Source organism: Gadus macrocephalus, chromosome 4, assembly GCF_031168955.1.
Source record: "Gadus macrocephalus chromosome 4, ASM3116895v1".
Lineage (NCBI taxonomy): Eukaryota > Metazoa > Chordata > Actinopteri > Gadiformes > Gadidae > Gadus > Gadus macrocephalus.
In genome coordinates, this window is record NC_082385.1 from 18,321,315 (window position 1) to 18,337,221 (window position 15,907).

General features: G+C 43.5%; 1 protein-coding gene across 1 annotated transcript in view; it reads right to left on the reverse strand.

Annotated features, from left to right (window-relative positions):
• The window catches only part of pparaa (peroxisome proliferator-activated receptor alpha a), a 94,676-nt gene that overhangs the window by 32,182 nt on the left and 46,587 nt on the right, over window positions 1-15,907 (reverse strand). Inside the window, exon 3 of the mRNA XM_060050634.1 lies at window positions 11,588-11,754. Coding sequence (XP_059906617.1) covers window positions 11,588-11,754 — 167 coding nt within the window. The remainder of the gene's footprint in view (window positions 1-11,587; window positions 11,755-15,907) is intronic.

Consider the following 15,907-nt stretch of genomic DNA (forward strand, 5'->3'; position numbering starts at 1 on the left):
CAAGACATTTTAAAGAGTTACGAGGACCCTCCGGCATATGAGGACAGTTTGCTGTCCTCATAAAAATAAACCTTCTTAAACCTTTTCTCAGCATGTTTTAATACCCAAAAAGTGGTTTTCTCAAAAGTCCTTATGTACCAAAAACCTGACACACAAGCGCGGGAAATTATACACAAACGCGGGAGATTATACACAACGCGCAAAATTAGATGCTAACTCAACACTGCGCATGCTCATTTTGATTGGCTGGATAGAAGAGAGCTACTACGTCTGTGATCACCAGATTCATTTGCTGGGAGTTCTGGAAATGCACGTTGTGGAGAGCAGGTAAGAAATGGTAAATGGAAATGGTTTGGTAAGATTAAGACTATTGTATTTAGAGCATTGCTAGATTGCTAGCAGCTAGCTGAAAAGGTATTTTGTTTTTGTTTGCTTTTCATCAGAGGCGTCAGACTTTTACTAACGTCAATTCCGCTAGCAAACTACATTAAAACGTTGCTATTTATGCTTAGCATTAGCTTGGTAGAACGCTTAGCCTAAACCACAAACGGCACAGTGGTATTGAGGGAGGGGGAGAGGGGTTACAATGGTGACTATCAATGTTGTTCAACTTTATTTGAAGTCTGAATTGTTCCAGTTTCTTTGAAGAGGTAGAGGGACGCGCCCATCTAGAAAACTAATGGACTAAATATTAAGTAGCCCAACATTAACTCCCACGTGAGGAAAGTATAGCCAGAGGTTATGGCTTGGAGTTGTGTCCAGCGCTAGAGATGTGTCGATGGAGGATGTCATCGTCCATCGTGATGGCTGACCGGCATCACGATGGCGAGCCTCCATCGTGATGCCCCCCCCCGCCATCAGACACACACTCATCCTCCTAGTCTCTTCTATAGTTAAGCTAAAAACGTTGCAGCGATTGCTCTGTAAATTAAATTAAGAATATAACTAATGCATATGCATGCTATTTTAAATACGGTAGCCTATGCCAGCGACGTGCGGCTGGAGAAGATGTACAGCGAAGCAGCAGCCTCGCTCCGTGAGATCCTGTCCTTAACGGAGAAAGTTGCCATCACCACCGATGCTTGGACAGCGTTGACTACGGAGGCGTATGCCTATGGGACCGAGACCGTTCACGTTTTTACTGACTGGGTTGTGCAGAGTGCGATCCTGTAGACCCGCTCAATGCCAGAGAGGCACACTGCGGAAAACATGTTCGGCTAACATTTTTCGTTTCCAAATATTTATTTTAAAACGAAAATATCTGTTTAAGTGCTTGTGTGTTAAATTAAATGTTTTTATATCTTAAACAAATTCCGTTGCAAATAGGAGGCGCGCAGCATCAATATCCTAACTAAAAAAAGTTAGTCGGTGTGATGGAAAATCTACATGTTGTTACGTTTTTGGTCTATCTATGAACTTAAGTTTTGTAACTATTTTGTATGATGCATATATTGCCTGCCTTCTATTCTCCTTATGGGTCATCTAAAGTGTGAACCTTCAAGGGTCGTGTGATGGATTTTTATTGACTGCCTGTTTCCTATGTTTTCGTGTGTTGTAAATCATCTGCCATGCAATCCTTTGATGTATAGGCCTGTTCCTCGAGTTCCTGGCTAGCGTCAACGAAGCAAAAGGGTTACATGGCACGGCCGCCGACCCCTCCAAATGACATCCAGGGGAGCTTCAATTGTAAAGATAACCATCTGGTAAACAAAGGCTTTTGGTTTATTGGGGGACACACCCCCTCCAGTACCCAACCTGAAGTGAATAAGAACTCATTGATTCGAACACTCAGTGGACTTCTCCCGAGCGTATGAAGTAACACGCAAAGAGAAGCTCCCATCTGAGGCCTCAGATTATTGTAATGTTATATTGTTTGTTGATGCATGTTGTGATGTATCTTTGTTCGTACTTTTATTACAAATATATATGACCACTTATTGTCAACAGTATTGTGTGCTTTTTGCATCTAAATATCTCATCTGTCTTAGACGCAAACTCTGATAGAGAAATTGCCACGACATCGGCCAACGCAGACACATTGTCATTTAGTATCTGAGCATACTGTTTGAATATCCATGGTATTAGTGAGATGAAAAGTAGTGAAGTTGTGTTGTAGTTTACATTTTTGTTCTTAATTTCCTTAGTAACTTCCATCATGCCACGGAGAACTCCCCTTCAGGATGCCACTAATCACATCCTTGCAGGAAGAGATAAGAATTCAATGTTAGAAATCAAATATATTAATCCAGTTAAAGGTGAGTGACTTTGCTACACTGTACAGGGTTACACGTCACTGGTTCTTGAATTGATATTGTGACCAGTGGTTTTCAGTCTATGACTTAATTGTACAAACATCAATATAAATTAAAGTTGTTAATAGTATTTAAATAATATCTTAGTTAATAGTGGGCCTGTCTGTTGCTGTATTCTAAACTTGGACATGTATTCATTATTGTACATGAGGAATTGAGAAAAATAGCACAACGTTGCATTGTAGCAATTTATAGGAATAATTCAGTTTTATGTGATTATTTGCAGTGCTGAGTTGTATCCAATGGATAGTCTGCTACCCCTGTTACTCTAATAAGGTTGTGTCTGCAGGTCGTGGTATCTTCACTTTAGCTGTTTTCAATCAAGGAGACTTTGTGGTTGAGTATAGAGGGGAGCTCATTGATGCAGCCGAAGCTGAACATAGACGTAAACTGTACCACAATGCATGTTCGATCTTCATGTTTGACTTCACATGGAAGCAGAAGACATGGTGATAGGTTCAGAATGACTAATACTGTATGTTTAGATTACTATAGTGAGAAGTCAGGAGTTCTGAAGTAAAGATCTCATGTTGCACTTTAACTTGCATCAACTGTGCATCGAACATCTATACTAGCATTGGATGTTGGCATTGGTGTACTGTAGTTGCTTACAAATTAAAGTACAATTAAAAAGTGTCATTATAAACGTCTGATTAGTGCATGATGTTTGTACATTTGCAGCATTGATGGAGCACTTGTAGATGGGTCATTTGGACGACTGGTAAACGATGAGCACAAGGCACCAAATTGGAAAGAATGGCCCTGGCGTAAAGAGGGAGGTCATTTAGATTGTTTTCCCCTATGAATTGGTGTCAAGGTTTAAAAAATATAGCCTATAGTTTGACATCTTGATAAAAATGAAATCATCTTTTTGTGTTAAGCTGTGTCAGTTTCATGATGCCACAGAGATTACACAATACCTATCGCTTGTAAGTGCCAACAATCATAACCAAAAAACAGAAGTCACATCTTGGTGGTCTTCAATCTGGTATTTAGTCAATCGTGTCTCTCTCCCAGATGATGACAGCAAGCTTATCTGAATGTTTTGTAGATTCCCCCTACTGTTACAAGCACTGCTGCCCAAGAGTCTATCAAAGACCGTTTCCAAGCCCAAATCATGCCATCCACAGTCTGTATTGACTAAATGTTTGACTAAATGTTTGACTAAATGTTTTATCTAGTTGTCAATGGTGTGCTATAGATGATTGAGAAACATTTATGCCACATATGGCCATGAAAATCTTTGTCGGTACAGATAGTCATCACTTAACACTTTGTTCCCCTGTCTACATCATTTTGAGTGTCATACACTTAAGGGTTTGAGTGAAATGGACAGTTGATGCCTGTTCTTCTTTGCATATTGCTGTTCGTTTTTTAGGTGCACTGTGTCAGAGGTCAAAGTGGCACTTCTTCTGCGAAAGAGGGGATTGGAGAAGTTGGTGCCCAGCACCTTGCTGTGTTCTCAGCAGACCTTGGCAGTGGTCAGTTACAGTTTTGAGCAAATGTTGTTAATTTCTGGCAATGCATGTCATGCCTGCCAAGGGGTTGCAGCATGGAAAATGTGGCGATATCAGGCCATTTTTCTATGTCTTGATGGACATTTTGAGTAGAAAATCATCTGCCAGGGATGCGAGTTGAGTATGTTATGCCTATATGTGGTTTTATGACTTGAGGAAAGTCGAGCACTGAATCTCCCTGTGTTCTCTTGTACAGAGACCGAATCAATATCAGGGTGTCAATCATCCAGAGCTGCGCCAAATGACTCTGCTTGTGAGGTGAGTTTGAATTTACCTGTGTTTTGAAATTGACCAATGGTTAGAAGTACTGTGATGTTCCATGGAACACAATTTTCAGTGTTTTAGTAAACATCTTGCAGCTACAGTGGAAATGGAAATGAGTGCGCCATACACTGGGAGTTCAATAATGGAAATATCTTCTATTCAGTATGGATGGTTTTACTAACCATGGTGTCCTCTCAACACCGTTTTTTTTCTGAGTGTGCCATACATTGGGAGTTCAATAATGCAAGACTTAGAGTTTGATCAAGGATGTCATTAAAAGTCCAAAGGACAGAGTCCTTGCATACCATTAGGTTGTCTGTGTTACAAACTGTCCTCACATAACATGAATATTCCCCTGTCTCACATACAGATGTAGAAACTACAGCACTTGCTTGTAAAGTGGCTAGTTAAGGAATATCTTTTTTTTCTCTTTAATACACATTCTTACTTGTGGCATCAATGTGTACCTATATGGTGCATTGTCAGCTGTTTCCTGCGGCTTGATGCTAAAATTTGTTATGTAGTGACATGTCTCCCTTATCCATATGGAGGGTTTTACTAACCATGGTGTCCTCTCAACACAGTTTTTTTTCCCCGAGTTTGCCATACACTGGGAGTTCAATAATGCAAGACTTAGAGTTTGATCAAGGATGTCATTAAAAGTCCAAAGGACAGTGTCCTTGCATACCATGAGGTTGTCTGTGTTACAAACTGTCCTCACATAACATGAATATTCCCCTGTCTCACATACAGATGTAGAAACTACAGCACTTGCTTGTAAAGTGGCTAGTTAAGGAATATCGTTTTTTTCTCTTTAATACACATTCTTACTTGTGGCATCAATGTTCACCTATATGGTGCATTGTCAGCTGTTTCCTGCAGCTTGATGCTGAAATTTGTTATGCAGTGACATGCCTCCCTTATCCAAAATGATTGCTAAATCTTGTTAAATATTCTGTCTTTGCACATACTGTATGGAGTATTCCCATCTGTACCAGTTGATGCCTGTTCATCTTTGCATATTGCTGTTCATTATTTTTTAGGTGCACTGTGTCAGAGGTCAAAGTGGCACTTCTTCTGCGAAAGAGGGGATTGAACAAGTTGGTGTCCAGCACCAGGAGGTGTCATCCTCTGTGTTCTCAGCAGACCTTGCCAGTGGTCAGTTACAGTTTTGAGTAAATGTTGTTAACTTCTGGCAACAACTTTGCCATGAGCATAGTTATTATAATATAGAAATGGCTGTCTGCTTGTCATGTGCATGGTAGTAGAATATATTACAGTTTTACATGCATCCCCTCTATACCCATGGTGTTTGATTGGTAGGCAGACAGGCTCTTTAAGCCCATACATTTATACTGTGCAATGTTTTTTTAGATGACCAGGGGAACTCTGCCTGTGTAACTTCTGGTTCACCTCATCTCGCTGACTCAGTTACTCAAGGTATTAATTAAATGCGGTCACTAGGCACACTTGCCAATGTGCAGTCAACACTTACATTATGTTTGGTTAGACATATGTAAGGGATAATGTATAGAACGCTAGTCATTATGGGGAATATGAGCCCAGACAGGGCGAACTGGACCCCGACACGAAGCGGAGGGGTCTAGCTTCGTCCTGAAGGGGCTCATATTCCCCATTGATTGGTAGGCAGACAGGCTATTTAAGCCCATACCTTTATACTGTGCAATGGTTTTTTTAGATGACCAGGGGAACTCTGCCTGTGTAACTTCTGGTTCACCTCATCTCCCTGACTCAGTTACTCAAGGTATTATTTAAATGCGGTCACTAGGCACACTAGGCACACTTGCTAATGTACAGTCAACACACATAAATCATATAAAGAAGCTGGGTGTATTTAGTTTTTAACAAGCAGTGTAATGAAATGTCATGTTAATGAAAACAATCCAACTTCATTTTTAGCAGATCTAGTCAATTTATTACCACACATATTTTGTCTACACAAGTTCCAGTTTGTTTTGCAATTTTGAACAGCAACATCCCTACCTGCAAGTACATCCTTGCAAGTACATCTTTTTTTATCTTCTAATCTTTTTTTTAATTGTTCAGGTTTCCGTGTTTCATCAAGGCGGTGTACGAAGAGACCATGGTCTGGTGAGGAGATACGAGCCGTGATGAAACATCTGAGGCCTTTTGTGGAAAACGGTGTCACTGCCACCAGTGGGCAGTGCCTGCAGTGCAAGGAAAAGGAACACCCTATCTTGGAGACAAGATCCATTCAAAACATTCGAGATTTTGTACGCAACAGAGGCTTGGCCTTTAAAAGGCATTCAAATGCTAAACGCTAAATGCACTTTTGGATAGCTTGAGCCTTTCCAGGCATGTTTTACAAGCTGGTGTCCTGTGTTCAGAAATGGGTTGTGTCACTTCATTTATTTTGCTCACAGGCAGTTTTTTGTTTGTTTGTTTTGCTTTGTGGTTAGCCTGGGCCTTTTAATGTCAGGATTCACTTTTATTTTACTTTATTCATTTTTACAATGCTGTCCTTTGTTAAGGAAGAGATTCTTGAGGTGACCAAATCAAATATAGGTCAGTGATTAAACAAATGTTGTGTTGTGTGTTAATAATGACAAACATATAATTATTATATAATAAATAATTATTTTCAAAAATGTTGGCTTAAATGTAGATGAGTTAAGTTAATATTAGTATGGTGTACCTAATAATGCTTTAGGTGAGTGTATACCCTCACTTTGTAATCAGTGATAATATCCCAAAGTAGATAAACATGTTTTTGAAGAGTGGGTTGGTAAGGAGCAAGTGTAGTTAGTTATATTTGGAGAAATGAGATTCCTTTAGTCATGTTGATGTTAAAAGTCCAGGTCACTTCTAAAGGTAGATTTTAGGGGCTATGGGCCAGTAAAATGTTATCGCGTTTGATCAGAAAGTGAGAGAAACATGATTGCAGGTTAGCAGTTGGTTCAGGACATAATACTAGGGAGCAAGGATGCAATATGTGCTGGTGGGGTTGAGTTCGTCCTAGTGGATGCAAGCACTGTTTTTGTGTTATGCTCCTAGTTGATTTAATGACACTTGGCCCACAGGTAGGTAGACCCCATCAGATAAGAGCCGTGGTGTTATCTGTAAACTTTTGTAACTTGACAGAGTTTGATTGAACAGGTTATACTTGGTGTGTGTCTATGATGACATCACTGACCTTGTATACCACAATGTCCTTATAGACCGCGTTACAGAGAAGTCCTTACAAACCACCAGAAAGTCTGAAAAACAGCCATTTCTTATATCTCAGTTGTGCAAAGAAAATCTTTTAATTTTAAGTTCTGCATAGGTTCGCAGATTTTTTTCATGATTTTTCATATGTTTTTTGTAGCTCTAGCACCACCGGAACCCGGTGTCCTCGTAAACCTATGCCGAGTCTGATTTGAGCAAAATTTTTTAAATTTTCCCTATAGCCCGACAAACGGGTATGTGTGTGTGTGTGTGTTGTGTCTGGTTTGTGTGCATCCACAGCCATCAGAGTGGGTGAGTATGGCCAGTTTGAAATATGATCTGTTGTAGGCTATATCGTTTACACAAAGGATATGATCCGTGTTGTATATTGTTCAAAAAGGAGGAGCAAAACATAACCGTGTCCATGAATAGCTTCATCCTGTGAATAATTATTGAAGATATTAAGAAGGGTGAATGAGGGATGGGTCTATGGAAACTATTGTCATATTTACCATTTGTACTATTATATACATACAGATTAAACTACCGTAATTTTCGGACTATAAGCCGCGCCTTTTTCCCCATTTTTCGATCCTGCGGCTTATATAACGGTGCGGCTAATCTATGGATTTTTAAAGCTAACGGCCACTCGGAAAATTAGTATTCGAAGCTTAAATTAGTATTCAGAGCTTCGTTGTTTTTTTTCCACGTACGTGACGTTACCAGAGCGAGGGAGGCAAACTATAAGCGTCAGCGACACCAAGCAGAGAAGCGAGAGAAGTGGAGGAAGAATAGATATCTGGTTTCCCTTTACTTTATAACACAACATTAGCGGGATCTCGGGAGGAAAAGTAATACTTTCCCAAATGGGGCTCATCCCTATGTTCCACGGGTCCTATGTTCCCTGTTTTTCCCAAAAAGGGTCCTATGTTCCCCTGTAGCCATACATACCGGGGAGCATAGGACCCTTTTGGGGAAAAGCGGGGAACATAGGACCCTTTTCTGGGAAAAGGGTCCTATGTCCCCGCAATCTATCAATGTTTAAAAATATTTAAACTTTGACGCGACATTCGCGTGATGACAGCCAATCGGCGTTCAACAGCGTGGCCACTGAGTGACATGTGTAACGTAACAGCCAATCAGCGTTCAACCGGCCAACTCAGTGCAGTGCAGTCCGGGGTGAACTCCAGCATGGAGGAGAAAGTGATTGTTGCCGTTTGCGACTCCCGGAGCTCTTTATACAATAGTAGGCCTATATAATATAATATAATATAATTGTATAATAATATCACGGCCAAAAGATCTGTGCGGCTCCAGATGGCCGTAGCGCGGGGAGCTCTCGTAGGGATTGGGCTTCTCAGGGTTTGTTTACCGGCGTATGAATAGACTGCGTCAGGTGCTCCGACGTCTCTCCCTCTTCCACAAAAGGTAGAGACATGCAATGGTAGTTATCTCGGCCGGAATTTGGCAGTAATGGTGGAAAAAGTAACAGACCGGGGAACATAGAACCCTTTTTTTTTAAAAAGGGTCCCATGTTCCCTGGTCACATACATATCGGGGAACATAGGACCCTTTTTGGGAAAAGCGGGGAACATAGGACCCTTTTTTAAAAAAAGGGTCCTACCTATGTTCCCCAGTCTCATACAAAGAGGGGAACATAGGACCCGGGGAACATAGGACCCGGGGAACATAGACACGCTCCCACGAAATGCTAACCTTAGCTTAGGTGTTTGTTTACGTTCGCTGTACAGCGCCGCGCCAATCAACTGTGACTGGCTTGCTGCAGAGCGTGAGCGCCTTGGGAATACCCGGACAATATAATGGATATAATATGGACTAGGGGTGTGACGAGATCTCGTGCCACGAGACCTCGCGAGATTAAACTCGACGATATTACCCCTCGCGTTAAAAATCGGTCTCGCGAGATTTGTGAGCTATCCAAACTTCTATTTGTGGCCTGTAGGGGCAGTAATGCGCCTTTGCTACGTCAAGCCTGCCAGAACCTAACGAAGGAGAAGGAGGAGGAGAAGGAGGGGAAGCAGGGGAAGCAGCCATAGGCAGCCAGAATGACGTCGGAAAATACCCGTATTACCGTGGAAGATGCCCGCGCCACTTTTAAATGATTTGTTTGGCAGCATTTTGGGTACCTGGCGGAAATGATGAATGGCAGTAGAGTGACTGATAAGACACGGACAATACCAAGTTGTCAGTGACATACTTGGTCGGACTGTGTTTGCACTATTTGCACTCTGTATTGATGGAGTAGAACTTTGATTTGGTTTTGCACATAATATTGTTTGCATATTTCCATTCCCAAATCTCTTTCCTAATGAAGCCACTATTTACCACACAACTTTTCAAACGTCTGTACACATCTTCAAAATCAGTTCCACCGATTTCGGTACTGATTTGATGTGTACAGACGTTTGTTAAGTTGGTAAAATGGCACACCAGATACATTTGTATAAAACCTGATACCAACAGCAAACAAAGCAATTACACTTCCAAAAAAAAAGACTTCAAATGTATTGTACATCGATGTCAGACATTTTGTAACAATCCAAAAGTTTTCTATCCTGTATTAATCCTTTAAGCAGAACCATTGACTGTGTAGTGTAGTGTTTGTAGAACAAACCAATGTCCTCCTGCTGGCTCCTCTTGGCTGAAGGCCAACTAGGGGAAAGGTTACGCAGGAGAGCCACTAGCTTGACCCCTACCTCACCTGAACTACAGCATATACTCTCAATTACTCTCTCTCCCTCTCAAATATATTTATAATATCCATCTATATCTATATATAACCCAGTGAACTACCCTTCTGGATGCTGTGATGTAAAATCCATAACTTAGTTTTAACATTAACATTTTTCTGTTAACTAGTTTGATTAAGTTCCCCTTTGTTGTTCAACTTTTGCACATGGTGAACCGGTCACAAGGAAGCAGTATCTATACGAGAAAAACTCCTTTATGTTAACATTTCACCCATGATGTATAGGTTATAGAATTGCGTGGAGGGGGTGAAACTCTCAAAGAAAATAAAAGAAGGCAAGAAACTGTATTCCGGGCTCACACTGGTGTATGCATATATTAAACCAAGTACATTTTCTCAAACTATTTTAAAAGCTATACTTCTAATACAAAGCTCAACTTTGCAGTAGAAGTATCATCTGTCCTAGAATCAATATCTCAAAGGAATTTCCATGACAATGCACAACTCATCTGAATCACCTAAAGAAAGACTCTAGCAGATGCTCTTCCTACATGCCACCTGGATGGCTTAACTGGGCTCCTCCGGCACCAACACACAGATAGATGTGGCTGTAACTGTTTCTTTGAGAGTTGGCGAGATGTTAAACACAGAGCAGGTGGTGAATTCTAACATGTCAGCGCTCTGTCCTTGAGTCTGTTCAATCAATGGCCCAATATAGTGCATGTGTGCAGCCTCACCCAGCTCGAGGGGCTAGTCAGTCTGGCTGGTTTCTAAGGCACCTTACATAAACCAGAAACCACAGACACAAACACCAATTCAGAGATTTCTCTGCTTATCCCTTTAGTTGGTACAGGTTGTGTTTCCAAGAAGCTCAGAGACCACTCACAACGCGGCCATACAGCCTCCAGCATTGCTCAAAGCTAATCCATTACCACTCATATCAAACACCAGACCTAAAATCATATCTTCTGAGGTGTGTTTGTGTGTGCGTTTTAGGTGTGTTCCCACGACGAAACTATGCCCGATGTGGGACCCCCTGGCTCGTCTAGTGTGCGACCTGGAGAAACCCTAACAGACAAACACACACCTTCTACCCTCCCAACCACTACATTTGAAGCACCCACATGAAAGTGATGTACATGTATATGCAGTTGTATGTATGTGTTGGGTCACACAATACATAATATCATACAATATTGAATGTCTTTATTTTTGTAACTAATAATTAATCATAAAATTATGTTTGATTATTAATTTGAACTAATATGAATAAAAACGCCTAGCCTACCCCTAAATATATGACACAAAGCAATTTGACATTGACATTACATTGCCTGGCTTCCCCCATCATTTGCCCGAGGGGAAGGAACAAATTGACACAAACATGCTTAATAAGATAATGGTTATAGCAGATAAAGAAAACTGAAAGGCCAAATGCACTTTTAGCCAAAATGCAAACACAGAGCTATTCGATCACCCGATTGAAATGACAATGTAACTTAAAAAATGAGGAGGTTCAATTCCAGATACTGCTCGGCTGGAGCACGGAGCACGGAGCACTAAAATCTCTAGATCTGTCTGGGTCTGGGTCTCACCTTGCAGCCCTCGCAGGCGTGCACCCCATAGTGGAAGCCCGACGCCTTGTCAGAGCACACTCTGCACTGGAGGACAGGGGGAGGAGTCAGGGGGCAGGGCATTTCCTCGCCACCGGGATTCACACTGTTGGATACAGAGGACGGACTGGAGGCAGGGGTCAGGCTGTCTGCACCACCCAAGAAGAGGAAGAAGAGAGAGAGAGAAAGGGGTATTACCAATGATGCCACAAATATACATAGCACTGGCACAATGCAGGCCACTGCCCAGGTCAACGGTTAAAGGGGACATATTACACATGAAAATCTGCCCCTTCTGACATCATTAGTGGGCGTGTACACCTAGATCTGTGCTGGATAGATGAGCCACGTTTACTTCAGTCCACTGGGTAGGCTGCTAGACTGATCTATCCAGCACACATCTAGGTGGACACGCCCACTTGTGATGTCATAAGGGGCAGATTTTCGAAACGGCTTGTAAGGCTAATCACACTCAAACCTGGTGTTATAATATGTCCCCTTTAAGGTCATGACCCCAGCTTAAAGGTGACAGTGTTTTGTTAGGCAAGTCTTAGATAGTCATAAAGTCTTAGATTCTTAGATCGTCATAAAGTCTTAGATCGTTATAAAGTCTTAGATCGTCTAAGGTAGATTTTGAAATCCAACTTGCTAAGCTATTTATTTAAAGATGCATTGGCAGATTTTCCTGCAATCTGAAAGTTGTGGTTTGAATCAACTATGATTCTACACAACGTGTCATATGATTGATTGTTCTACCTAAATTCTACCTAAAGTTGCAGGAGAAAGTAGGATTCAAAGTAGTTATATCAAGGATTTGTTTTGCTCTGTTTGCATTCGTGTTCACGTCAAAGCTTGTGCAAGAACCCTTTCAAAGCATTCACCATTCCAAGTGCGATATAAAATAATGAACGGCTGTGAAGTGAACATTGTAGAAGCGTGGCTTCTTATGTATACAGCAAGCAATTCACTGTACTTGCACATCAATATCATTTGTGTCATTGTATGCATGTGGATGACAAAAAGGTGGACAAACATTCGGAACAGGCCACAACAAAATACAGCGGTCACCTGTAATTGACAACCGTCTAGGATAATGGCCGATCCACGGCATCGGTATCGTTCCGATATTGGCCCATTACGCTGGATCAGATATCGGAGGGGAGAAAGAAATATGATCCGATCTGCGCAGCGTGTCACGTGATAACAACAGTTAGTCGTCAATTAGGCGCATGAGAGCTACCGCAAGAGAGCTACCGGTTGAAAAACCATTTCAGCAGTGTGGCTGTATTTCAACCTTGAAGAAAAAAGTGCAACAGCCTGGACCTGGCTGTTGCATGGCTCTCCTCGGCTATTGCCGAGGAGGTGCGCCGTCACATCAGACGCACCAATCTCGGCTAGAGCGGATCACAGCTGTTGTGATAGCAACTAGCTTGGCAATCACAAAAGCCAACCATTTCGGACGTCCAATCAATTAAAAATGATTAATCAATGGGAAATATGATTATTACAAATCGGGCGTTTGTTTGTTGGGAGACCCATTTATATAGCTAGAGGCTAGCTGCTTCTTACATATCCGATGTACTCCCGGTAGAAGCTAAATGCATACGTAAACAATCTTTTTCACGTCATAATATCTACACAAACGAAACGCCATATGAAAGAGACTCCAAGGAGTCCAACCGTACAAGCCTTATCGTTTTGTGAGCTTATCTGGAGTAACTAGATGTGAAAGAATAACGTCAATAACGCTTCCTGGTTACTACAAGTGATGACACACACGCATGCATTGCAGAAGCGCACACACTTGATTCAACCATTTCATACTATCAGCTGTAATAGCTCATCTATTCTATATCTTAAATTTAAGATAATAAATTTGAACCCCCCCCTCTTGTGGTGGAAGCATCACCCTTTGGGAGCTACCTTAAAAATGTTCCTCGCCACTGAGGCCAACACGGAGCTACCCAAGCTGCTGCAGGATCTAGGCACCTCAGACGCAGACCTACCATGGAACAGATCCAAGAACCGCTTCACCAACATCAAACCGTGTAGGTTCACCTGCTGCAAGTGTTGACAAGAATGAATGAACGGACGTTGTGTTGTGATTCCATTGGGCTAGAGCAACGCTGGCGTCTAGTTTGTTGACTGCCGCTTCTGTCCCAATCGTTCGTGTTTTGTTAGTCGTTAGTCGTTTCTAGTGTTTTGTTTTGTTCCCGTCTACATATCCGTCTACATATCCGTATTCCTTCAACTTCATCGGTCTTTGCTGCACCCGTTTTCACTCTTCTCCTCCCTCACTCCTGGACCATCTACTGCGTTAGCCAGCTAGCTAGCAGCTGGATTAACTTTCTCCATCTCCGGACTCACCTCATCACTGGACTCATCTGTTTTCTCCCGGCTTCGAGTGTGTGGACTGCGTGATCTGGGCTCGGTTGTCTGGCTATCTTGCTGGCGTTCTTGGAGGGAGCCTCCACTCTGCTACAGCCTGCTGAGGCCCGCCATGGCATTGCGGGTCCTACCTGCCGTGCAGACACGGTCTGGGGCAACCAACGCCACCCACTACACCAACTTCAACACCCGGTCCACTGCCGCTTTCCCTCAACTCCATGCCCACCAGCTTCTAGCTAACCAGCTTCTAGCCACCGCCAGTTTACTAAACGGATTATTCTCATTTGCTGCTACGTTACATCTCCTCCTTGGACAGACTACCACTACGCCACCAACTTCTCGTCCACTCACCTACACTGCTGCTGACCTTCACCTCCTCAACCACAACTACCGTCTCCCAGCTGCTGCTGCCTCTGCAGCTAGCTCAGCTGGGATCCTTCGCTGGCCCCGTTACATCCACCGGCGCTCTGGGCTTTCTCACAACCAACACTCCAAAGATGGCTCACCTACCCCCTCACTCTGGACTAGTCTTCGCCCCCACCAGCCGCACTGCCAACCTCAGCAACCTCCGCCACCCCACCCCTGCGCCCCCATCCATCTCCCTTGCACTGCTGAACTGCCGTTCCCTCTCCAACAAATCACCTATTATACTTGAACTGCTACTCGACAACAACATCGACCTGCTTTTCCTCTGTGAAACATGGCAACAGCCCCTGGACTTCTACGCTCTCAACCAAGCCACTCCATCCAACTACAGTTACACTGCCAAACCCCGCCTCTCCGGGCGTGGGGGAGGTCTTGCTGTCATACACAAAAAATCTACATCCATCACTGAACTGAACCTCAACCTTCCATCCATCTCATCATTTGAATACCTCGCTCTCTCCCTCCCCAATTCTATCACCGCCATTCTAATCTATCGTCCCCCAAAGCCCCACCCCTCTTTTCTCACTGACATGTCTGACCTCCTCACCATCGCATCCTCTCTCTCTTCCCGCCTCCTACTCACTGGTGACTTCAACATCCACATTGACTGCCCTAACGCCCCACTGACGTCTGACTTCCTCTCTCTCCTGGACTGCTTCCACCTCACCCAATACATCGACTTCCCCACCCATACCAAAGGCCACACTCTGGACTTAGTTTGTTCCTCTCTCCTACCCATATCCAACCCCCACCCCCTCCCCTTCTCACTCTCTGATCATCTCTGCATCCTTTTCTCCGCCCCCCTACCCTCGCCCCACAACCCCATAAAACGCACCATTACCTACCGCAACATCAAGTCAGTCAACCCCCTCACGCTCTCCCAGCTCATATCCTCTGCTTTCCCCCCTGACTCCGCCCCCTCTTCCCCCGATGACTATGCTGCCATGCTAAACACCACCCTCTCCGACTCCCTCGATTCTCTTGCCCCCTGGAAAACTTCCTCTGTCTCATACACCAACCCTGCCCCCTGGTACACCCCTGAACTCCGCACCATGAAGCAGACGGGCCGCCAACTGGAACGACTCCTCAAAAAAACCCGCCTCGCCAAAATCAGACACTGCCTCCCCCCCCCTGCTGCTGAATCCCTCATCCATGCCTTCATCTCCTCTCGCCTCGACTACTGCAACTCCCTCCTTACTGGCATCTCCTCCCATTCCCTCCATAGACTCCAAATGGTCCAAAACTCTGCTGCCCGCCTCCTCACCCACACCCGGTCCCGTGAACACATCACTCCCGTTCTCCACTCTCTCCACTGGCTCCCCATCAAGCAGCGCATCAACTTCAAAATACTCCTCCTCACCTTCAAAGCTCTTCACCACCTAGCCCCCCCCTACCTGTCTGACCTCCTCCTCCCCCACCGCCCCTCCCGAGCCACCCGTTCCTCCTCCACTCTCACCCTGACTACACCAACATCCCGATTAAAAACTT